The 26,372-nt window shown below is 37.3% G+C and overlaps 2 protein-coding genes across 3 annotated transcripts in view; one reads left to right on the top strand and one right to left on the bottom strand.

Moving 5' to 3' along the window:
• Nucleotides 1–8,037, bottom strand: part of LOC131440221 (atlastin) — a 53,187-nt gene extending 45,150 nt beyond the window's left edge. Inside the window, exon 1 of one of the 2 annotated variants that reach the window (XM_058611305.1) lies at nt 7,516–8,037. The gene's annotated coding sequence lies outside the window, so the exon portion shown is untranslated. The remainder of the gene's footprint in view (nt 1–7,515) is intronic. The other variant, XM_058611311.1, reaches the window with a different exon arrangement.
• A 4,566-nt stretch (nt 8,038–12,603) lies between these two features.
• Nucleotides 12,604–24,664, top strand: LOC131440220 (uncharacterized). Its single transcript, XM_058611303.1, has 15 exons — nt 12,604–12,754; nt 12,818–13,192; nt 13,329–13,514; nt 13,585–13,950; nt 14,016–14,192; nt 14,246–14,284; nt 14,345–14,365; nt 14,419–14,709; nt 14,772–15,092; nt 15,152–15,469; nt 15,544–15,825; nt 15,894–16,079; nt 22,953–23,153; nt 23,232–23,684; nt 23,751–24,664. Exons 1-15 carry the CDS (start codon nt 12,745–12,747, stop codon nt 24,554–24,556), a joined length of 4,032 nt encoding a protein of 1,343 aa, XP_058467286.1. The 5' UTR covers nt 12,604–12,744; the 3' UTR covers nt 24,557–24,664.
• Nucleotides 24,665–26,372: the final 1,708 nt, after the last annotated feature.

Below are 26,372 nucleotides of genomic sequence, written 5' to 3'. Positions count from 1 at the left end.
ATGAAGTAGTATTCAACTTTGCTCATGAATGTTATGAATAGTGCTGAAAAGACGAAACCTATAGGCTGTGAAGGCAATGTTTAGCAAATCACTTCTGATATATAGAACAAAATTAAAATGAAGTGAACAGTGATATTTTTTAATTGCGTTCATGACATTGAATTTAAATTAGCTCCACATTATCTTTTCTCTCCGGGGAAAGTTAGAATGTAGAATAAAATTGTTCGTTTACTAAGTTGTCTATGAATTAAAAGTGCATATACTAAGCGATCTGCTCCTTGCTGTGAACGGTTTTGCGAATAGTTTAAACTTTTAGTCGAACTTTGAAATTTCGATATTTATTTTCTTAAAAGTAATTGAATTTATTTCAACAGACGAATCATTACAAAATTCGACAAATAGAAAGTTTGTTTAGCACTGAAATAATGTTAATAAATAGTATGATAAGTACACTACAGTACGCAAAAGAACAAGTTATACTTCGTACTTTTACTTCAATTCATAGCTCTCGTAGAGGCGAATTACGGTTTATTCATATACTAAATTGTTTAATTTTGAAGCATTTTTTTATTTATTAAACAACCTGATATTGTACATTTATATCACCGTAACCGTAATTTTTCAAATCAAGAAATTGTAGTACATCATTCGGAAATGTTAGTAAAATTCTGGAACTAGCATTAAGATTAATTTGTTTAGTTCTGCGTGCACATTTCACACATATTTATATAAATAGGGATTTTCATAAAAAAAAATACAAAATGTTCTCATCCGAGTTAGTATCAGATTGCGATTCTAAACCGTATTAACAGATTATTTTTATGTGCAGTGTATGTTGAGAAATATTTCATATACTTGGAGTTGTTTGGTTCAGTGTACTGATTGGGAAAACTGTCATATGTGCATTAAAAAAATTTGTAGTGTATTAGTAACCTTTTTTGCCACCGCACTTTACTGTGATGTTCCTCGTGAATCGTAATAGTGATCCATATTGATATATAGTGTATTTACATATATGTAATGAAAAATAATACAATTTATGCAATCATTTCAAAATCATATTTTTGCTTTTAGTTAAGATTTGACAGTTGAGCCGTTATTTTACAGTTGTCAAAAATAACTCCGATCGAGAAGACAATTTGATAATTATTTTCCTACACTGGGAAAAATCTTGCAGAACAATACCTATTTCCGAGCTTTAGTAAAAATTACTTCTGTTTGTTACACTTACATTAAAAGAAAATACCCCAATTAAAAGTTTCAATATATTATCAAATAAAGTAAGTTTTGCTCGAAGATCTACTCGATGAACAATTACTAATCGAAATTTCAAATTTTAACCAAAAGTTAACATCATTCGCGAGATGGTTCAATGGTTGATGGTTCCTTTTTTTTTTTCATAAATACGTTTATTTCATAGGCAATATACATAAGTTTTTCTTCGCCGTGGCATCTACAATACATAGTACTTTAAACCTAATACATTTCGAATATCCTATTAGTATGTTGGTATTCATTAGTTAATCTAAACACTGTTTTTATCAAGCGAGTTGCTATTATAAATTACATTAAATGAAGTACATTTATTTTGTACATGATCTTATAACTATTTCAGGTTTGTTTGTATCAGTTCATCACTTTTATTTAAATTGATGGTTCCTTGATGGAACTGATTTTTACTTAAGGAGCAAGACACTTTGCAAGCGTATGAGTAATGTCAACAATGTGTGCGCTTTTTTCTGATTTTAATTAACGAATCTTCCATATGGTTGAAAAACAACCCAATCAGTTCATTCTGCTTAAAATTGCAATTCAAGAAAAGCGAAAATCTTGGTCTAAAACTCTTCCACTTTCCTTAAAACTGCTCGAGAAAAAATATTTCAGTTTCAGCTTACATCCACTAACACATTTGATTAGCAACAAACACATTTCTGTATGGATTTTCTCTTGCAGAAATTATTGCAATATAAAGATTTACGTACACAGAAAGAAATAATGAAATTTACACGACAGGTAAATCAATAGTAACATGGAATAGACATGGGTTGAATCGAAAGTTTGATTGATAACCATCATCGATGCAAAACTTAATTGGATTGCATTGAAATTTCAATGAATAGAACTGTATCTTTCAATAAACGCTTAGTTTTGCGATAAAATTTTATTGAAATGTACAGAATTGTAATGTAGCTTTATGTTTAATTGCCTGTTCTGAATATATGCCTTAAAATAGATGTAAATTCGCAAAATATTTTCATCTGTGTAACTTCTATAAGTAAACCCGCAAAATAGGAACCTTTAACTTAACACACGAAAGGCAATGGATATGGAATGTTGTCGTAAAACTATTTAGTTATCCGGAAAACTACTTTTGTAACAGAAAATATTTAGTTTTATTTATAAATACATTGAAGCAGTGTTGCTAACTTTTTTCTTAGAAAATTAAAATCTGCATACATAAAATGTAAGCAATTTTCCATCAAACGTTGGTGAAAAATTGATCAAAACTGATATTTCATCCAAAAAGTTTGGCTTCATTTGAGAATAAATTATTGTTAAAAAAGATTGTTTGAAACTCAATCGTTCAAGCCATTTCGATAAACTGGTTGCACTGCATATACATAGATCTATGACATACGTACCAAATACGTAATATACAAATTACCAACACAAGTTAACTTGGTTTACTCTTGATCCTTAAAATAATTTCTTGAATCATTTTAACGGTCGTATTTCGTATGTACCGTTAGTTGTAGTCACATGTGTCATGATGGCGCCACTAACACACTCGTTCCCTCTTTAAAAACACTCAGTCCGTATTACAGACTGAGTTTATTTTTTTATTTATCACCAGAGTTGCCATTTACTCAGATTTATCCATAATGTACAGATTTGTATTCGCACATACAGATTTCGTAAGCAATTTTGTTCAAAATTCAATAGAAAGATTGCCAAGAAAATGTATTGGAACGATCAAAGAATTAATAAATTTCGTCAGAGGCTCACCGAAATTTAAGGAGTTGCAGATTGATGCGAAAATCGAGCAAGGCAATGACCTACCCAAGTAACCATTAGCATTAAGGGGGAAGTAAGGGATAATTTGAATAAAAAAACACTTCTTTGTATTTTTTACGGAGAAACAGCTTAAGCAAATTCACTCAATTTTTTTTACATTATAAAGCATCATTTAAAGAATGTTTAGTTAAATTTTCGTATATTAATATTGAAAAATTAGGCGGTGAAAGAGCATTCCCCAAAACCTCTTTTGGGAATCACGTTGCGCGGTGAACACTATAACTCTTCTTAGAATTATCAGAAATCAAAAATGTTCTTAAATTTAACTAAAGTACGAGTTATTTCTCAAACCCCCCCCGCCCCTCCCCCCTCCCTCCTTCGTTTTCAAGTTCATTATTTGATTTTTTAACAGTTCGTTGCATATTTAAGTAAAAAACGTAATCTCACGCTTAATTTTCCATCAATTTTGAGGTGAAAACTACCATAATATGAAAGATAATAGAAAAATTTCAAAAACGTTGGGAGAAGGCATTTTATACCAAGAAAGTATGTTCCAAGTTTGAAAAGAATTGATTCAGTAGGTTTTGCAAGCACCGTGTTCACGGACTTCGAAAAATTGGTTTTCAGAAAAACGCGTTTAAATTTGTATGTAAATGTAAAAAACGATTTTCCGAAACTGTTTATCCTTATAGCAAAACTTTCTGACCCTATGTGTGGAGTCGGGAATTGAATCCAGGTAGGCTTCCTGGAAGGCCCTCACACAAAGTTATACTTTATTTGTTGCCTCAAGGAATGAGGTTAGGTTTTGAGATACAAAATAGAAATTAACTAGAAACAACACTCCAATTTTAATATTCAAAACTCTAGTAAAAAATAATTAAAATTTCAAATAATATTTTCAAAAATATCAGTAGAAAATTCTGTTAAGATTTTTTTTCTTTCAATATTGAATAAAATAAGAAACTTTTTTCGGGTATGAACTAACATAACCTTTTCAATTTGTAAACAGTTATGTCAAGTCAATTAGAATTTTTCTTTATTTTGCATCGTTGCACTAAATGATTAAACACACTTCACCCTATAGATCTGGAACCGGAAGTCGGATCCGGATAAAATTAAACTGCAACCTATAAGACTATAGGAACTTTTATTTGAACCACTATTTCCGGTACTTCTGGAACCGGGAACTTGGAACCAGTATAGCCGAAGTCGGTTCGTCTAGTAAGTAACTAATATAATCTATAAATCGAGTCATTTTTGAGTCAAATCTAGAAGAATTTTACCCTAATGACCCCGCACTTTACCCTATGAAAGCATGATGAGATTCAGGGACTATAGGATTTTTTATTTTATGAGTGACATTATTTGACACATACTCACACACGTACGCACACAGACATTGCTCAGTTCGATGAAACCTAGCCCTCCGGGGCATTTCTCACTAGTCACTTTTACAAAGGATTGCATAAACTGTCTATATGAGAAAAGTAATAAGTGTATTTTCATAGAAAAGCATGATTTTGTAATAACACTACAAATTTACTGTTTTTCACCTGAAAAATATAGATTTAAATGTGGCAACCCTGCACGCTATACGAAATTGAACAAAGCACGCTGCGAACGGAGCAAAATCGCACGCACCGACGCGTACCAGTTTTGCATCGTCATTTCGAATGACGATTTAAATGTTTTGACACTTATCGCCCTATAATTTCGAAACGGGATGTCAGATCTAGATGAAATTACACACTATATTTAAAAACAATGAGAGCTGAATCATGATTCGTGGAAATCGGCTTGACCGTTGCTGAGAAATTGAAGTGAGTTCCGTTTTTGGAGCTACTCTTCACTATTATCGGTGCTTTCGGAAGCGGAAACCGGGGACTAGTAGTCCTGAAGTAATTTTTTATATTCTCTACCTAACAAGATCTGCCAACTGCCAAGTGAGCAAGATTCATTTTTGGGCATATGACTATTATCTCCCGTCGTTAATCGTAAACCGGGATAGCCGGAGGTGAATGAGATCCATTTTGGAACGGGTTCGGCTTTGGCTATGACTGACTTTCACATGCAGTTGTGAGCATGTGCAGCTCAACCATAGCCGAAGCAGAAAAAGGTCTGCGCCGGAGAGCTCGGATCGGTCGGGTCGGCCTAGTGCGAATAGACCTTGACTCTCATTTTTTCTACTACACAGTCACTGACCCTGTCATCTAAAGTGCCTAACGGGCAAAATATTCTGGCGCTTGAACTTGAAACATGGTTTCCGAAAAAGGAGAAGGAATTGCTCGGTTTAAAGCAGCCATCGATGCCGGTACCGGTCAATTCGTGCAAAGATCGGAGTTAAACCGGAAGATAGGTTTGTAACGACCTTGTTCTTGAACACTGTCCACCATTCTGACAGTGTTAAGCAGGATTTTCAAAGGCCACATGGAAATATTAGTTTAGTTAGTTTGATTTCTTATTTAGTTTTTAGGCAATATTAATGTCGAATATATTGAGTTGTGCTTGATGGTTTTGCGGAATGGATAACAGTTCCTCGATTGGGACTTGAAAAACTGATGGTTATGTAAAAAAACAATCTCCGTTGGTGTAGCCCAAACGTTGTTTGAAATAAGCTTAAAATATGGCTTAATTAACCTAAGAATTTTCATCTGTCAACTTGAAACAACCAACATTATAGTTATTCCAAATGAATATTTGTGGAAAATACTTTCAAATCAGATCTAATAACAACCCAATATTTAAGTCTATTTCAAAGTAGTCAGTCAGCTAAAGCAAACCAAAGTATTTTTTGGCGACCGTGTATCATTTTCATTAACAACTTCTTCCTGTCAACAATGGTTGTATAGCTTCAGCTTTAAAATAATAATCGTTTTTGTAAATATAATAAACATGATGTCGTTTTCTCAAACCTGTTTGTCCTTTTCCATTGATACTATGCAATTTTCAAAATAGAGTGTAAATATATTTTCAGTGGACAAACTCTGTTTCAAATGTGGGGGTCCGTGTACAACTATTGTTGTTCCAAAGGGGTCCATGATATAAAAGTATTAAGATCCACTGCTGTGTATGATTTAAAACTAATCAAAAACCAATCTTTTTATAGTCCCATGAAATCATGTAAATTATTCATGATTTTATAATCAATATAAACCATGAGCAATAACTCTTATCTAAAAACAAATGAACCATTGTCAGAAAATGCGTTACTTGCGGAATGCAGATCATTCGAAACTCGTAACTCAATTTTTCTTACCATCTCTGTTTTTTTTTAATTTGTGTGTGCTCGATTAACAGAAAAGTAGAAAACAGACATTGCAATAAAAAGAATATTCAATAGTAAATCGTGAAAGAAAAAGTAAACGAAGAAAAACTGTCATTTACAGTTAGGCCCTTTTGTCGTGGAACTGTCGAAATATTTAATATAAAGAAATTAATTCTTTACTTGCTGACCGACAGAGAATTAACATAATTGAATATCATGAACGGACGAATCACAACTAGGCATTTTCATTTCGCAAACATTAAAGTAATACTTTATATTTTATATACAATACATACAGAATACATCTGACTGTATTCTTAAATAAATTTCATTTTGTCATTTTAAGAATAATATTCCGATTGTTTTTCAAGTTCCACGGGTAAAAAAATCCGGTTGACAGTAAACGTGTACTTTCTCTTTCGTATATTTCGATGTCATTAAAAAATTCCGGCAAATTGGTGACTGTTTCGAAAGGTTGTCTCCAGAAGAATAAAATTATCAACAGATAAATTGATAAAATAATGAAGTTGATGTAGTATCTGTTTTCGCATATTTTAAAATAAAATCAAAATTCATAACACTCATTTTTTAATCACATCTACGTTATTCCATGCTAAACGTGTGGATTCCTCAATATTGGAATGTCTAGCACAGATGTGCTGCTTCAATCGACCCGCATAAACTTTCTCTTCCTTTTGCTAATCTATAAACGAAGGCTAAGAAATGCTATAAAATCGAGATGCACTTTATTAACTTTTCCTGTGTGTGAATTTTTTGATCGGTTCCGCTCAGAATAACCTAAGAAAGGAAATCATCCGTTTCGTCCGAATAAGTTTCTAGAAACATAGATTTTGATTATGATGCAAAATCTCAACTCAAGCTAATAGAAATAGTTCGATTTACAATTGAGTCTCTCTCTCTCCCTCTGTTTACTTTTCCATTCACTGATAACTCGATTGATTTAACGTTTACCTTTCAACTGTCCACATAAAACGACATACTCGCATAAGTGAACGAAACAAAACACAGAGAAGCAACAATTTCATCTGCCATTACAGTAACAACGATCACCAGCACGATTTCATTGCTCACTAAAAGAAAAACATTCCCTTTTTATTCCGAACAAAATATACAGCCTTATTGATCCACGTTGACGTGTCAGCGCAGCGAATTTGGTGGTCCTTGTTTTGGAATTTCTCCCGCTTTACCTTTTTTTCATAGTGAAATTGTCGTACCTTTCTTCTTCGTCCTGATAGATATATCCAATTGTTATCAACGATCCAACGTTCAAAGTCGAAACAAATGCCTGTTTCACACGAGCAAAGTTAGAACTGACGCGATAAATGGTCGCCACAGTAACGTCAATAACTACAGTATTAAAAACCAGCTCTGCTTTTGCCACAACGTAATCAACTCGGTTCGATTCCGAAAGGTAGTTCACCAACTAAACTGAAAAATACTGCACCAACATCACTCTATTCCTCGCTGTTGCTCAACTGTTTGCCTTGAAGTTTTGCAATCCAAATCGTGTGAAAGAAAAAAAAATATTTTTCACAAATTGATACCTTATCTTCCGTTAATCAATTTATCACACTGGTATAGATCGACGATTCTGCAGCACTATTTTCATTACATATCCACGAAAAGCTAGCGATATCACGGGATAGCGTAATTTCAATTTCGATCGCGACGAAAGTATAAAGCAATTTAATGTCTTGCTGATGGTGATGACGGGAGCTTTGTGGCCTGCTCCGCGATTTGGCATATATACGACGACGCATATGCTGTCACGATTTGATTTAACAGTAACGCTTGGATAACGACCCAACTGACAACGGCTCACGATGGTAGATAGACCGGTGGCGAGATTTTTCAATGTGTGAGTGCGTTTATTTTTTTCTGAAAAACAAGATTGGCATATTGTCGCAAAACTGAAATGTAGAGGTGCTACTTGTTTTGAGATGATACTTTCAGCAAGAGCTGTCAAATCGGTAAGAAAATTTTTAATTACTTCACCTTTTCAACGATTTCTTATGAAAACAGGCAAATTCATTTGAAAAATTATAGTAGAAGTTGAAGAAAAATTTTTTACTCTGAGGTGGTAATATTGATCTTAGTTCATTGTGCAAAATCTACTGTTTATTCAGAATAGAGCATTACCCAAGTAAACACGACGCATTATTATTTTACATTAATTCAGCTTTCAAAATTCGCGTAAAATTTGAATCAATGCAGTGGAGTTGTACATGTTTTTACAATGTTATTATAAAGCGGAAAAGGGCCTTTATTAAACTCTTATAGGATTATTACTCTTATAGTTATTATTAAAGTTTCGTTGCTCCAAAATATAGTATTGAATGTCGATATATAGCACAGCGGAAGGTTGTTGTAAAATTATGCTCAGTTACATTTTGAATGCAAATTTAATGCACATTGCTTTAAAGTATGTAGGATTAGTGTAATTATACATTAACAATGTAGAAATACAGTTGTAAATGTGTAGTGATATAATGCATATGGTTACTTGGGTAAACTTAGTTTGATACCATTTTTCAAATGCCTGGAAATAACAAATAAGGTATCCAAAATAAATAGTACACGATCGCTATACATTCCTGTACTCGAGAAATCAACATTACAGTGGTTTCTGTTAAAAAAAATGTTGATCCGAAAAAACCTAACCTTACCCAATTTTACATATTTCTGAAGATTTTCCATGTTTAATCGTAGTTTACACTGAAAAAAAAGTAGTAGTAATCACTTTGAAATCGCTTTTCTTCTACTCCAAGTGTACTTTTATTGCTGATATATATTTGTACTATTGAATAAACGATAAAAATGTTGCAAATCACTACTCCCGATATGAAAATTTCCGAAAGAATCCTCCCTTTCTTGGTTCCATTTTTTATTGGCAGGTGTCGCTACTGGTAAATCAGCTTTGCGACAATGTGCCAATTACGTCCAGTTTCTATAACCAAAAATAAAGTTTTATTTCATATTTACTAATACGAGAATACTCAATAACTTGAAAATAAAATACATACCGGAAAACACGTCATAATAATTCTGAAATAGAATTTTGAGCCATGTTTTGTTCCGTTGTTTACTTGCGTGGATACCGGCGCCATACTTAATTTCATGAGAAAATTACAAACTCAGCCAAAATCGCCCTATCTCGCCACCAATGTTAATTCTACATCGTTACTACCCTCTCAGCAGGACGTTCTATTTTGTTGACCCTTGAGCGCTTGTTGAACGACATACTGCACGAAAGATTCATTCAACTTGTTGGAACGGTTTGTGGTTGTTTTCTCTCTTGCCAAAATATAGTTAAAAGTGTGTGTTACCTTCATATAGAAAGAAAATTTATTGTTATTCTACGCGAAGTAGAAGTACTGAGCAGGTATGTAGTGTTAGTTAAAAAAATAAGTGGAATAAATTTCAGACATTCTCCAGTAAAACTAGTCCACGGGGCTCCAACTCCTCATATTAAAAATGGCTCAACAATGGACCTCTATCTGCCGGGTTTGTTGATCGAAAAAAATGACATTCGGTTCAACGGTCTGTTTCAAAATCGGCAAACGAAGGTCCCTTGTAGGCCTCCCGTTGATCGATTAATTGAACGTTCATTGGACCAATGATCCTACGTATTGGACCACCGTTGAACATTTTTTGCTGATAGGGAAGGGACTTTTTTTTACACTGTATCTGAAAAGCATGATTTTTTTTACTTGTTTCCTATATATTTCACATATTAGCAGAACGATAAAAATTTACTAAACTGCAAATCATTTTTCACTCAAAAGGTTGAATGCCGAACATTTCTAAAAAATGAAGAATACAGCAACAAAAACAAGCAATAAATAAATATTGTATTATCATCATTTTCTGAAACAAAGATAAACATATTCTTAACAATAACTGTCTTATTTCACACTTCTTAATATCTTCTCAGCTGATTTATTAAATTGTAGCACATGCCCGCTTGTGAGGAATTCTGGCAACCATCAGAAGGCTGGCTACACTCCGGCTGCTGTCAAAATTGTCCAGGCGAAATTGCGGCATTATCTCGCCGTACGTGTCTTGCTTATTTCTCTCCTCCTTCTTTTTCTTATTTTTTTTATTCGACTTCATTCGGTATTTGTCCATCCCGCATGTCCATACAAAAAACGAATCTTGAGATGAGGTAAATGAGATTGAAATATAGTATGTTTGGTAGTGAGAAAGCAATGTTATTGGCAAGAACATTTTCCATGATTAGTATATATGAAGGGCAATAACTTATTGCCTTTCATATGTACTTTTTATTGAAAAAATAAAACCAAGACGCTAAAAATGTAGTACCGATTCAAAACGGTTGTGCCAATCTTGTATGGCAAGAATCCGACAGAAACAGAACCGATAATAACCACTAGGTGAAATTCTCTGCCTGAAACGGTTGTTGCATTGTTGCCAGACTTTTGCCGGAATTCTGGCAGAATTCCGACAAAAATTTCTTCGCAAATTTATGTGTAGGTTCGCCGAAATCGAAGGGGTGTTCAACAGTGCCGAATGTTCTGATGCCTGCAGTTATCGGTTCATAGAATCCAAACGTAGCTCGGTGAAATCTCGGTTGAAGTAAACAAGTAGGACGTAGCGATCGTTGTGAAGCACGGAAGTCAAGACAAGATAAAAGCTTCGGAGAATCATTATCGCCGTTGAGTATTTTCGCAACAAAAATTGCTTGCTACATTTTTCTGCGCCGTTCCAGTGAGACCAATCAGATGACAACGATCGGGATACGGTGAAAGATGCCGCGCAACATACCATGTCAATTGTATGGATGTGCAGTGCTGCTATTTTGGCGTGCACAACTTTGATTCTTCTCTTCCCTACTTCTATGCACGAGATTTGATGCGGACTCGCCTGAGGGCGCCATGCTCGCAAAAAAGGATATTGCTAAAGATTTGTTCGGGAAATGTGAGAGCTAGATATCTTGTTTGATGTCTTTGATATACGTCTATCAGCGGATTGTGTTAAACCGGTAGATGTAATAATACCAAGGCTTTGCTTTTTTGCATGAGCAATTCAGTACAAACTGATAACGCAATGATGGGTCGTAAACAAACCTGGGCAAACTAAAAAAAAATAAATCATTTCTATCCAAACTTGACTTTTTCCGGTTTCCAAAAGATCCGGTAATACGTCAACAATGGATTCGATTTTGCATTCAAAATGAGATATTCCGTGTTTTGTCATCAAAGCCCAATTGATTGTTTTAAGCATTAATATATAATAAAAAAATGCATCCACAAAACATTTTTCATGTTTATTTCAAATCAAAAACCGAGTTTAAAAATTTAAATTTATTAAAAAAAAATTCTCTTACCATAGAGTTATTAAAATATATGGCTACACTGTAGCCGATACGTTTGTATTTATTCCACAGGGCGAAAATGACGAGAAGTATAATTCGGAAGGAAGAATAAGAAGCCAGTTGTCAGGTCTTGTCTTAGACTATCACCGACATGGAACCACAGACTAACAGACATGACAGTATGAGTAAATTCTTATAAAAAATAATTTTTCGTGATGCACTAGCTCCACCTATATTGTACTGCGCGAACTATTTACTATCTGTACACCCCTTGTGTTATGTAAAAGTTTTTTTACTAGTTGGTTTCCCCTTGTTTGTCAACACCGATCAGCTGCTTGCAGGGATGCCTGATTTCATCAAAATATTTGAAAATGAATCGTCACATAAAATTATTGGATTACGTTGATAATATATTTAACTTTTTCGCGATGTTGGAAGGTAACCATTTATTTGACTCAACGTTGTTCATCTAGACTATTTTTTATTGTGTCGGTAGTTTTCACCAGAAATTAAGTGGCGGCAGACCAGAAGCAAGTAAATATTGTAACAAAACGGGTTCGATTTTGTCTTGCGTTGGAGGATGAGAAATAGGCACAATTATGTATATAGTTTTGGCCATATGTATTAAATCTGTATCCTGCATGAAATTCGCATGGACGTATACAAATCAATACATTACAGGTAATTCTGTATGAATGGCAACTCTGTTGGTAAATGAAAAAAATAAACACAGTCTAGATGACAGACAGGATGTTTTTGATAGGGTAACGTGGCGCCATCATGACACATGTGAGTACTGTCCCAAATAAAGGAATATTCGAAAAGACCGTTAAAATGATTGAAGAATCTAATTTGAGTGTCCTGTCTGTTAGTCAAGTTCACGGAACATTTTAACGTCGGACACGTGAGCAATATTATAATTTACAAAAAAAACTGGCATCCCACGACAATGATTACAATGCTGCATTTAAACTATTGTTGGACCCCTTGTAAGCCGCACGGTATCTGACAAACACAGAAGAAGATTAGACAAATTTTCGGCGTTACTTTCTGATTTTGTTGACTATTTTGTAGTTATAGAGAGTTATTCGGAAATTTGTTTCTACCAATGTCGAAAGGTATGTATATTTTTACGTTGATTTTTGTTATCGTTAGGAAATGTAATTGGATGAGTTTTGTAGTTGTTACCGAAGACGACATCCCGGTTGGATATTCGTCGGAGCCAGATGATGAGTACGAAGAGTTTGAAAAAAATGCACCTGTGTCCAATGACACGTCCGAGCTCTATGTTGGTAACACAGGCAAGGTTTCCGCCAGCAAATTTTACAATTTATTCAGGTCCTATGGCCATATAACGGATATGAATATTTGGCGTTCGCACAATCATTTGTATCACGCTCGTATAATATACAAACAAGGTTTGCCTGTTGCTAGAAAAGTAATCACGGAGCTGAACGGAAAATTCTACAACGGGAAAAGGTTACGTCTAACACTCGTGAAGGATAAAGTTGCTCTTAACTTTCCAGCAGCGCTTCGCATCGATGATATATGTGCAGGTTGGTTTATGTTTAAATAGAAAACATTCACAGAATTCTTAGATATTCTACATGAATGAAATATATACTATAGTCAGGACACCAAAATTGCCATCGTATAGTTGTTGATAGTTGACTTTTTGGTTTTTATTTGAAGGATGCACCGAAGAGGATATCTACGAGCACTTTTCACAATGTGGTGTGATTCTATTCGTTATTAAAATTGGACTCTCAGCATATGTTCAGTTTAAATTAGATTCATCAGCCAGTACTGCGATGATGCTGGAAATGATTCTCAACGGAGATCCGTATACAATTACGAGAATTGCCCACGATGATCGAGGTAAGTCATATATACATATTATAATTACTTTACAATCAATCAAAAATACATATTGTATTTCGTTTTTCAGTGGATCATATACAATTGTTAGAAAACATGAAACAAATCAAACATCGCAAACCCTTTGTGATGGTGGAAAATTTTCCACGCCTCGGACCAGAAGTACCGCTTCATCATTATAAAGCTTGTTTTGAGAAAGTGGGGCTTGTTGAACATTTCAAAATAGCTCCAACTGGAACCGAAACGGTAACGCTAGCATTAGCGATGGCCAAAAGTAAGGATCGAATTGTGGTGATCGAAAAATTTAACAATTCAATGAAAGACAACAATCTGCTGAAACTGTACATGGTTCCCGGTAGGGCAGTGATGACAATCCATCATGCTACAATGTTTGCATCGGCTAAGGCAACAATTGTGGTGTCCGGTCTTCCACCCTGTAAGTTCTATTCAGTTCAATATTGTGTAGCTAGATAGTACTGATGTGTTGGAAAAACATTTCAGTTTATAAAGACTACGATGTCTGTATGTTGTTTAAAAAATGTGGTGAAATCAATTTTCTTGAAAAATTCGATGGTAAGTGGTTAATCGCTTTCGAGAATCAGTCGGCAGTATCATTGGCAAATTTCTACCACTTCATGATTAACAGACAACGACTAGTGATTCATAGTTTAACTCCAGGTATTTTGAGACTTCTTATAATAGCAAAAATGCTTAAATAAAATTTCTTTCAGAAACTGTACCAGGAAATACGACTGTCCAATTACGTGATTGTAAGTTTGCGAACGTAATAGTTAAAATCAAAGTATGGTCATGATTCCTTTTTTTTTCAGATGAAGAACCCGAAACAAAAGGTAAAGTTGAAGCACTGTATTTTCTGTATTCTTAAATTATTGTTTGCTCATAGAGCCAAACACGAATGCCTCTTCACGCACCAATCAAGCGGATGAGTTTCTGTTGAACGCGATGCGATCAATGGATGAGCAAATCAAAATGAATCCCGGAACACAACAACAGAAGAATGGCAACGCGTCCATCGCTCGGCCAGGTCAAACGACCAACAAACCTGTGCTACCCAAGACTCCGAACACATCGAACAGTACCGTTATCATGCCACATTCGCAAAATGCTCTAAAACGATCAGCCGAACCAGTGAAGTCCAGTGCGAATGAACAGACTCAATTATCATCGGACGAGGGTAAGCTAGAACATGTCATACGTGGTTCGTTCGGAAGGAAAACTAGTAATTTCTGTTTGCAGTTGAAGAAACTACAGGTCGTATCTTGCATCGATTGAGTACTAGCATTTACATTGGAAATCTCGCCAAAGGGCTCACCGAAAACGATCTTTGCGAGTTGTTCGAAGGCAAAGAACTCGCCAATGTGCTCCTGTACTGCAGCAGAGATTCGTACTACCCTAGCGCGGTGGGGTACGTAGAATTTGTCCAGCGAGCAGATTATAAATATGCCATTGATCATAACCACGACCGCTACAGAGGCAAACGCGTTACTATTTTGCGTTGCCGTGGCAAAGAGGGCTTCACACCGGAGCAGGGTTTTATGGTGAAGAACTTGACTTCAAGTAATTGAGTTTGATAACGAGGTTATGGCGCATATTACTAATGAATTTGATTTCTACAGATATCAGCGAAGAAGGTTTATGGGAAGAAATCGAAAAAGTGTTGGGCCCCAACACAGTCGACGATATCATCAAACCGGCCCATCATTACGCATATGCCAGCCTCCGGAAGGGTATTTCACTAGATGAAGCCGTCAATCAGCTTCGTGAAGCTTTCGTGCGGTTCAAAATCGATGTGTACCCTCTGTATTTAAAAGTACCAAAACGACTGATACCGATTGGGCCCAGCCCGGAAACGGTAGAAACAATTCGAAGGCTTGAGGGCCAGAAAACCCCCAGCGAGATGGAAATCCCTGCCGATACCCAGAACGCTAATAAATGTTAGTCGAAAATAATCTTTTACCTTCGAAAAAGGATGATGGTTTATTATTTTGATTTTTATTTTTTCTTCCAGTATTCATTGGCAACATTCCCCGTGATGCAGCGGCAGAAGATGTTATCGACTATTTCAACAACTTTGGCAACGTTATTGATTACAGTCCTATCGAGAAGAAAAGTTGCTATTTGCGAAAATCGGCAATCATTAGTTTCTCGAATTCCGACCACGCTCAAAATGCTTACCGACGTGTCGGGCACTTTTTCGAGGGATGTAAATTAATCGTTCATCCAATGGAGTATCCTCCGTATCAATATAAGGATGAAACGCCAATACTAACGGTTAAATCTCACAGTCCATGTAAGATGGCCAACGATTAGCTACATCGAACGAACGTATTAATTTTAAAAGAATGTTTTTTTTTTCAGTTCTAACTTGCGACGAAGTGTTCAATGCATTAGCGCCACACTTGAGAGGTATGCGTGTTATGCGGTTTGATGCGGACGATGATCGTGCAAACTTCATAGTGAAATATTTTGAGACGACTGATGAAAAATCACTTCCAAATTTACTGCAATTGCAGTTCATAAACGATGAGGCTGTTGTGATTTTGGGTAATTTGATTTGACCTAGTTTCTATGTAGTTAAGTAGTGTTGTTTCTGTGTTTCAAGCATGGCAAAAAACAGCTTCTGGTGGTTCCATACTGGCCTCACAGTCATACTTGATGGTTACAACCTCATCCTTATTCGACAATCGAATCCCGTCGTTCGAATCGGATACTGGATCTTTGCTTCTCCTGTAAAGAAGATGTTGGCAAGATTCATGCATCACCGTTCTCTCTGTTGAATTCTTTTCGACGTCATCCTTCTCTATACATTGTCAGCTATAATTTTAGTAGAGCTTACTTCACTATTATGACTGATTTGGACGAAATTCTCGACAACGATGATGTCAACGTCGCTGTACAGACGTTCTCTACTGTTATGGGCAATGCAATTGACTACCGAAACGAGCCAGTCGGCAGCCCCGGCATCCACCATGGCAGTCTGCTGAAGTGCCGAGCAGAAGACAACTCGGAACTCGATGGCCCTCCGGCAAGGCAGAGAGTTGTAGTAGGTCTAACAAGCCACTCGTTACGAAATAATCGGGCACGATCTTGGCGACGAAAAACGAATTGCAAATTTCTTGGCTTTCCTAGATCCGATCGAATACTGCCTGACGAAATCTGACCTCGCAACTTTGATGTCGTAGCACTGCAAGAACTTTGATAGATGACACAGAAGGTATGGCAAGCCGGCTGCCTTCGATCAGTTGTGTACATCCAGCGTGCTAGAAACGGACTTCGTAGTGATGAGCAAGATGCACCAGCGCGTGATTGGGTGGCAGACAATCAGTGGCAGGATGTGCGTATTAAAAATCAATTGCTGCTTTTCGAATTACTGTACAAGTGATGCTAGCGGTAACCTTCTCATGAACGAATGAGAGGTAATCGACAGGTGGAAACAGTACTACGAGGAGCATTTGAATGACCAAACGCAAAACACAGAGAACAACGCAGGAACTAATCTGGATGCACGCTCAGTCGACGGCAGATTTCCAGTACCTGATCTATCGGATATAAGCGAGGAGATCGGTAAGATGAGGGACAATAAGGCCGCGGGTAATGACCAATTGCCAGGTGAACTGTTCAAACACGGAGGCTTACTGTCTAGAACACGGCACTGGATGATTTCTAAGATTTGGTAGGAGGAGATTCTACCGAAAGGATTTATGAAAGGGGTGGTATGTCTAGAGCTTTCACCATTCATTCATCAATGCGAGTGACTTGCAACAAAACGGTTCAGCGCAGCTACAGCACTCATACCCACAGCCTGAGTTACCGGCTTCGATGCAGGAAATATACACGAGCGAACAGATTGGAGAACGAACCATTCCATACATACTTGCCGACGAGCGTGCCGTATTACGTTTAATACTATTGAACCTGTCTGAAAAAGAGTATGCAGTATTCTCTTTTCTCTCAAATATAGGCAATTCGTTCAAATAATTCATCGGTAGTATAAGTGATTCAAGCACACTATCGCTGGTGAACCATTCATCATCAAAGAATACTGTTGAATTTGAATGTAAAAATAATTTATATCATTAAAGTATTTAAGCATAAAAAAGTTAAATTTAGAAGGTTTCACGCTGCTGTAGAATAGACTGTCCACGTCATCTTTCACTACCAGTAGCTATAATTCATGTTTTTGAGTCAGTTAGAGCTTGTGTTCCTTCAAGTGTACGGAATAAGGAAAGTTTCGTAATGAATGGGCACTGTACTGAAGCATATTTCTCTCATTTCGGAAGATGATAAGCTTGATCGATAATGTTGCGCAATACGGTTTGATTCAATGCGTGTGCTGTTTAAAGCAAGCAGCAAGCACTTGCAAGCACTGGTGGACATTCATGAATCAGAATTAAAAATAATTTATCTGCCGTATGAACATTTAGCAGTACTTAAAACTAAAATTAGCGGCAGTGGGATTGATATTATTTATAATCTCTCATTGGCTCTCTTATCATACTGAGCACTTTTTACTTCAATGTTGGTCCCTTTGAGGAACGATTTTTGCTTTTTGTAGCCATAGACATCACAACAATACTGATACTATTAAAGCTCAAACAAAAGTGCGAATGCGAGCGAAGTTTGATCAATATACACCGAATGTGAAAGGGAAACAAAGAAGAGCTTTTCATATTTAGGTTCATTCGTTCTCCAAGCCGTGGCTGCTTACGATGCAGAACGAACGATATTCGCTCGTAGCTTCGCCTTGTAATGTGAAAGAGAATGAGCAACTAATACCACTTCTATACGCTCACCTTCCACGTCCAGTAGTGCGTTAATTCACAAACACAAATAAATGTGAACCAAATCCATCAGACCAGAAGTGGATGATGAATGGTTCAGTTGCTAGTACATTCATGAACCAAGAAGCGTATGAAGGATATTCACTCTAATTCGGTTCATTCGTTTTCCAAGCACTGGGTATGTCCCATCTACAAAAAGGGTGATAATCAAGGGGAGAGTCGCTTAACACCAACTATATTGTGCCTCGAAAAATAACACGTGATATATTGTGAGTCTAAGTGTGCCACGCTGTTCCCCATGAAACAGCTACTTGTCAAAACTGAGCCCTTTGTGTGCCGCAACTGTGCATCTGTATGAAAACGAAAGTGCCAATATTGATAAATGTGCCAACGCATTGTGTTAATGTGTGATTGGCACATTGTTCTAAGCGTCCTCCCCTTGGTGATAATCCATTTTTTGGGACCTACTCTCTCAAATCTGAATTCGATCACCAATAGCTGAGAGTTTCGTAGGACCGTAGCAAGCGGGATTCACTGGGGCCCGTGTCACTACAGATTCCAGAAGTGTCGTGAATACAACGTACCCACGCATCACCTATTCATTGATTTCAAAACGGCGTACGACACAATCGATCGAGAACAGCTATGGCAAATTATGCACGAATGCGGTTTTCCGAATATACTGACGTTACGTTCGAGTATCTGTGACGCATTCGAGTCCCTTCGAATTTCGGGTAAGGCCACGGCAAGGTGATGGATTCTCATGTCACTTTATATTACTTCGGAAGGTGTAATTCGAAGAGCGAGGATCGACACGAGTTGTACGAGCTTCCGAAATTACGTACAGCTTTTTGATTTCGATGACGACGTTGATATTGTGACACATAACCTTGAGAAGATAATGGAAACATACATTGCAAAATACATGAGAGGAAGAGGCTCTAAAGATGAAACACTACGTGACACACCACGAATTGTGATAGACGGTTACGATATCGAGGTGGTTGACGAGTTCGTTTATTTGGGCTCAATGATATTAGCAGAGAAATTCAGAGGCGTAACCGCACTAAATTGATCAGACCAGGACTATATTGGTAGAGCCCTTAGTGTTTTCGAAAGATAGGTGCTGCAGACGACTACGATAGGTAGGGCGTGTCCGGTATGGATGCCGGACTATAGCCCAGTAAAAATGATTCCTAAATCTGAACCGGCATCAACAAGAAATATAGTGGAATAAAATGGAATTTTTTGACTTAGAAATGCGTGAAACGTCCAAATCTGGTATAATTTCAAAAAATATTTTGATGTGGAACACATCTTTATTTTCTAAAGGGTGATTTTTTAAGAGCTTGAGAACTTTTTTAAACAATAAAACGCATAAAATTTGCAAAATCTCATCGGTTCTTTATTTTAAACGTTAGATTGGTACATGACATTTACTTTTTGAAGATAATTTCATTTAAATGTTGACCGCGGCTGCGTCTTAGGTGGTCCATTCGGAAAATCCGCTTTTTTATCGACAAATTTTGTTCAGCGATGAGGCTCATTTCTGGTTGAATGGCTACGTAAATAAGCAAAATTGCCGCATTTGGAGTGAAGAGCAACCAGAAGCCGTTCAAGAACTGCCCATGCATCCCGAAAAATGCACTGTTTGGTGTGGTTTGTACGCTGGTGGAATCATTGGACCGTATTTTTTCAAAGATGCTGTTGGACGCAACGTTACAGTGAATGGCGATCGCTATCGTTCGATGCTAACAAACTTTTTGTTGCCAAAAATGGAAGAACTGAACTTGGTTGACATGTGGTTTCAACAAGATGGCGCTACATGCCACACAGCTCGCGATTCTACGGCCATTTTGAGGGAAAACTTCGGAGAACAATTCATCTCAAGAAATGGACCGGTAAGTTGGCCACCAAGATCATGCGATTTGACGCCTTTAGACTATTTTTTGTGGGGCTACGTCAAGTCTAAAGTCTACAGAAATAAGCCAGTAACTATTCCAGCTTTGGAAGACAACATTTCCGAAGAAATTCGGGCTATTCCGGCCGAAATGCTCGAAAAAGTTGCCCAAAATTGGACTTTCCGAATGGACCACCTAAGACGCAGCCGCGGTCAACATTTAAATGAAATTATCTTCAAAAAGTAAATGTCATGTACCAATCTAACGTTTAAAATAAAGAACCGATGAGATTTTGCAAATTTTATGCGTTTTATTGTTTAAAAAAGTTCTCAAGCTCTTAAAAAATCACCCTTTATATAGGGGTACAAATGGAAAGCGTCGCTCTGATTGGTCAATCAATGCAAAAGCGAAGCTGTTGTAAGCACGCGAATCTATAAATAGAAGCAAAATTATAGCTAACGTTTCAATCCTATTACGCGTAGTATGCTAGAGATAGGTTGTTGCTAGACAGCAAGACAAAAAGTGCCATAAAACGATTTGAAGCTTTAACTGGTATGCTCTGATCTTGTGTCATGCAAACTCGGATGAAATTTCATGTTATGTCGTTTCGCCTGAGAAATTGACAACTAACCCAGGGTAAATTTTGAGTGCTTAAGATTAATTTCTAATTTATATAAGATGAACTCGATTGATGATGAGACAAAGTTTATCGATTGAACCGAAATCGCAGAATGGTAGAGAAACTTAACGCTATAAAAATAACTGCTTGCATACAAAACTTGAACACAAGCTTGTCGAAGAGAAGCTTAAATATCGAAATCCGTATCACAAGAATGTACAAAGATATAATTACATACATTTAGGATATTCGTGTAATTTAGTCGACTATAAAACAAATACAAATCAAGACAAACAATGTTCGGTGTTGGTTCCTAATCAAGATCAATCTAAGCAGACTCATGCAATTGCGGATTCAAAAGTGTGACGATTGATTGAACTATTTGATTGTAGACCATTAGGAATTTTGGCCTTGTTCCACATCATTGGCTCGAACAACCCCATGGTGCTGATCCTTGTAGTTTTTTTTTTGAAAAAAATCGAAAGTGTCATCATTGATTTACAAAAAATTCGGGATAACAGTAGATCTCGACGTTTAATGCATTTCTAAGACAAAACAAGAAAATTAGCGTAAAAAATGGCGGGTGGGTAATGTCAGAGACATAACTGGATGTCGTGAATACGAAAACAACTGTCATGTTCCTTAACACTTCCGAATATCAATTAGTTGATCAATTGTATGAATTATGCAAGCATTCCCCTTTTCCACATTTTTCGCAAAAACAAAAAAAGGCTTTACTTGATCTAGATTACTGTGAATTTCACACAGCGAAAAGTGCAAAAATCAAATCAAACAGTTCTAGATTTGCACTAAACTGAGGATATTTCCCTTCGATTTGCGAGCAAGAAATCCTAATAGTTCTTTAGAAAACTTTTTGAGCCATTAGAACGGTTGATTTTGTGTAATGCTCTCCACCGTTGCTTTTTCACCAATGCAAATGTCTGGCAGCTGTGACGTAATCACTCTTGTCGGAAGCGAAACTAGCTTTGCAAACGACACAAAATACATCTGCTCGCAGTGGCGATATAATCCAAACTGATCCTATTTTTGTTGAGAGGCCTGTTTTTACCTGATTTCGTTTGTAACTTTTTCACTAATCTTGTAATTTGTAGCCTTGGATCCTTTATAAGGATGAATGAGCACTATACAGATGTGTACTGTTTAAAATCTTTTTACTTGTTCATGCAACCAAGCAATATGTAATTTAGAATCCCTGCTACTTGAACGGTACTCATCGAATAGTTTCCCCATGATCAACCGAGTTATGAAAGATGCGGGTTACTAATCGGTCTAGAACAACAAACCACTGGCTTACTTTTTAGTAATGTGCGACCCTGAGTTCTCAGTAACTCAGCAAGTCTGTCGCGAAGCAGAATACGTACGAAATTTCTGAATATTACTCAGAACCAGTGCAGTAAAACTTCATTCAATTCAATTGAAACGGAATGTGGAACACATTGACGATCTCTCTACTGCAGTAAACTTCACTCTCTGATACACACACTGTTTGCTGACGGCCCGAACGGGCAGCATTTAGTTCATCACTTGTTTCTCTTCAATCGAGGCTCAGTTTAACCACCGTCAGTTGATCTCTTGAAGTAATAAAATATCTCTTTCAGTAGTGTGAGAGCGGCCTTCAAATGAGGTTCATGTAAACATTCGGATTAGCTCAAGATAATAGATGAAAGATAAACCAGATAGCTGAAATATCAATCAAAGAATACACATAAATTATTTGTTTCCTCCTTCAGTTTTCATTTTTAATACTTTACTCCATTTATAAATCTATTCGTTCGAATTTGCTTACTACCAAGAACGAAGGCAATGAAGGAGCTAGACTACTTGGCACTCGAAACTGAGCAAGCAAAACTTCAAATGACTAGGTACGATTATTCAACTGACGATGAATTCCGTGAGCTTCACTTGAAAATGGCAGCAAAAGTCAAATGAATTAGTAGGGATGTGCTGACGGTCAAAGGCCATAAATTTCATTTTATATCATATATTATTCTATTGAAAATGAAATTTTACCGCACTGCTCAGAACTATCATTACGATTAAATTGTGTCTGTTGATTGTAAATGAATAAATAAATATATCAATTCGTCCATTGCAGATGGTTTTGATCTGACGCCACCCACAGACGACGAAGCGCGCGAGAGTCGAAAGATTTCTGATTCTTTGACCCGACGACTCAAGGAAAACTTACTCAGTTATATAGTACACAAAGAGAACATCAAAGAAGATATGGAAATCGATACGAGGCAGAGCAGGGAACAAGATGTTCCGTTCGGGAGTTTCTACAATGACAATGCAAGTGAGTAATTGTTGCCAAACTCAACGAAGTCGAACGTTATAATAAAAATAATAATAATAATACTGTTTTCGATTGCAGTACAAGTAAATAATGTCTCGTTGGATACTACACTGGAGAATATTCGTGATTTGTTCTACAAATGCGGTAATATAATCGACTATCGAGGATTGATCCTGGAGGACGATAACAGCAAAATTTGCTACGTAAAGTTTGACACTGACCTGGCAGCTGACTTAGCCTGTACATACAATCAACGGTTGGTAAATGGCAAACGAATCCTGGTACATCTATGTAAAGAAACCGTACGCGTTGAACGGAACCGATCTATTCTTGTGGAACGCCTCAATCCTCAAAATACCGCTGAACAAGTGTATGAAGCACTTAGCGGACTTGGAATGATCAAGTATGTACACAAGCAAACTCCATTTACAGCAATCGTGTGCTTCAAAGATCAGGACAGTAAGGAAGAGGCAATCAGCACAAGACAAAGTGTGAAGTATGGTCCATTCGTTATCGACCATCTGTATGAAGGTATGTAGTTTTTGAATTAATTTTCTTCAATTCTGATGGCTTATTCAAATAAAATACTATTTCTAGACTACGACCCTCGCTTCTTCAGAAATTTCACCGCCACTGAGGAGTTTATTGCACTAGACGTATTGAGATCCATACTGAAACCCCTCGTACGACCGGAATACCACCAGTCTCTCATCGAGCGACAGGTGTTCGAATCACTCCCCGAAGACGTTAAACGACTACTTATTAGCGAGCTTCGTATGGCCCGGGAAACCCTTCCGGACTTCGATAATCTCACTAAACCGCAGCAAATTTTCACACTAAAAACTAAATACAAAAAATTCACACAAAGGGAATACTTCATTAATCTAGCTGCACAGGAACAGGATAAATTACTGGACATGATAAAAAATTCTGATGAAGATGTTACCAAAACAATAGACACTCAGCCTCCACTCGCGAAGCAGGCTCGAAACGAGGAACCAAACAACGATCAACCGGATAAAACTGATACAACTATCAAGACATCGGAGAAGCAATCCTTACCCAACCCAACAATCACACCTTCGACAGTGCGTCATGTGACACCGGCACTTGCAACTACCGGGATGATAGCCTACCCGAGTTCTAACCCCATTCGATACGGTCATCCTATGAATGTACCTATTAACCGGATAGGCCCGGGTATCAATTACCCGAATGTGGTTTACAGATCGAACATAGTGAATCCTATGCAAATGACAATGGTGCGTGGGCAATCGGGAACAAACTGGCCACAACAAGTTGCATCGATGGCGTACAATGCTCAGATACGACCTGTGATGGCATACAATTCATGGCCACGACCCGGTATGATGAATCCCAATAGACCACCATTTTTTCGTTGAAATAATCATGATCATTATCAGTATGAGAATATTTTTTTTGTATGTAGATGTTTTATATGAATCGGTATGTGAGATGGTTGAATATTTGAAATAAATGTGACAAGCGAACGTGTTCACTAATTTATATTTCCCGTTGTATTAATGGGTTGTACCGTTTTCCTTAGTCAAATCCGTTCGTCATCATCCTACACTGTACATTGTGCTGGATGTGAATAGCATGACATATGACGACAACTTTTCCTACACTGCTCGAGAATCTCGGTTTAAGGCGATGAGTCCATACTACTGCCATCAGGCGGTTTAAGCTGGTATAGCGAAATTCTTATTCCCAATACTTCTGAAGTAACTTTCAAATCGCGAAAATCTGATAAGTATTGGCCGGGCGGTAGTAAATCTCTTTTGGTAAGGCTCTACAAAATCTTTAGCTTTTGGATATCATTTTTTTTAAAGATACAATTGTATAATTTGTTTTTTCGTTACGGTAAGACAGCCATGACAGGTATCAGTAGTACTAGCTGTGGCCAGCAGCCTTCTTTTCGTCAGCTTACATATCTGGTACAACTACCGAATCAGTTGAACGTGAACCCATTTTTTCTGAGTAATTCGTTGTATCAGGAGACAGTACCCGATAAAATGCAACACTCTTCTATGTATAACGTTTCATAGGATGCGTAAATATTGAAGTAAGCTTGGGGTTCTAACGTTCACTTGTGGCAAATTTAGTTACAATCTGTCGAGTTGTTATCGCAGCTTCCAAGCAAGAAGTGCTCCAAAAAAATGTGGACCTCGAAACAGTTGGGAATCGATAATTCAATCGTGGCCCTCCCAGAATACCTCGCGGCGGCTTGGGAGCGGAATAAATACGAAACAATGAAACCTCGTGAACGCATGGAAGATTAGGGATTACTTCGAGCACCATCCGAACTTTTTGGTTCGGCACGTGATCAAAAAGTTAACTTCGTCCGACTGGTTCATCCAACAGGCGATAAAGCGGGCCGGACTTTGTATTCAAGGTAACGAAGGGGTCATATCGAACCAATGAACAGAATACGACGGCTAAATCTCTCGACAAGAAGCTTTTCCGCGAATGGTTGGTGCAGCCGAATAGCATCGTAATGGACGATGAGACGTATTTCAAAGCGGACACCAAACACGAGACCTATCTCACCCTGGATGGCAACGACTGGCAGGGCACTTCGTATTTTACTTCCACCACGAAAGAAGGGGTGTACGTTATTTGGCCAAATTTTGTTTGGCATAACTTTATTTGGCATAAATTTGTTCGGCATAACTTTTGTTTGGCATAAATCTATTTGGCATAATGTCGTTTGGCATAAAATAAAAAATATATACTGTTTCATTTGGCATAATTGTTGTTTGGCATAATTTTCATTTGGCATGATTTCTATTGTGCATATTTTCTTTTGATTCGTTTTATTCTGGGAGTAATTTAAAAAGTTGAAATACATAACGGCCTGAAACACTTGGATTATAGGTTTTCCGATTAGTGATTGGACGACTCGGACTGCGTTACCTCGGCGGCTTGACGCCGCCGAGGTTGCCTTGTCCTCGTTGTGGTCTAAAACTAGAAAATAAATTCTAAAGGCGGCTTCGCCGCCTTGCGTTTTTTTAATGCGAGGCCAAGCGATAACTCCTAGCTTTGAGTAGACCGGGCAAACGAATGGATTACAGGTTTGTGTGCGGAGGCCGCCGCTTCCGACGGCGGGTCGGCGGCCGACTCAGCCGGCGTCGCCTCGGTGGCTGAGTGCCACCGAGCCTCCTTGGCTTCGTTTATGTGGCTGCGCCACATTGATAG

Source organism: Malaya genurostris, chromosome 1 (genome assembly GCF_030247185.1).
Source record: "Malaya genurostris strain Urasoe2022 chromosome 1, Malgen_1.1, whole genome shotgun sequence".
NCBI classification, from domain to species: Eukaryota; Metazoa; Arthropoda; class Insecta; order Diptera; family Culicidae; genus Malaya; species Malaya genurostris.
The sequence above is the reverse complement of the archived record's forward strand: the minus strand, read 5'-3'. Positions and strand labels throughout refer to the sequence as shown.

What these genes read in the sequence shown, in the direction of transcription:
- LOC131440220 (XM_058611303.1), top strand. An exon ending in GGTGTCCGGTCTTCCACCCT is followed by an intron (nt 13,951 to 14,015) that starts GTAAGTTCTATT and finishes AAAACATTTCAG; the next exon opens with TTTATAAAGACTACGATGTC. An exon ending in TTTCTACAATGACAATGCAA is followed by an intron (nt 23,154 to 23,231) that starts GTGAGTAATTGT and finishes TTTCGATTGCAG; the next exon opens with TACAAGTAAATAATGTCTCG.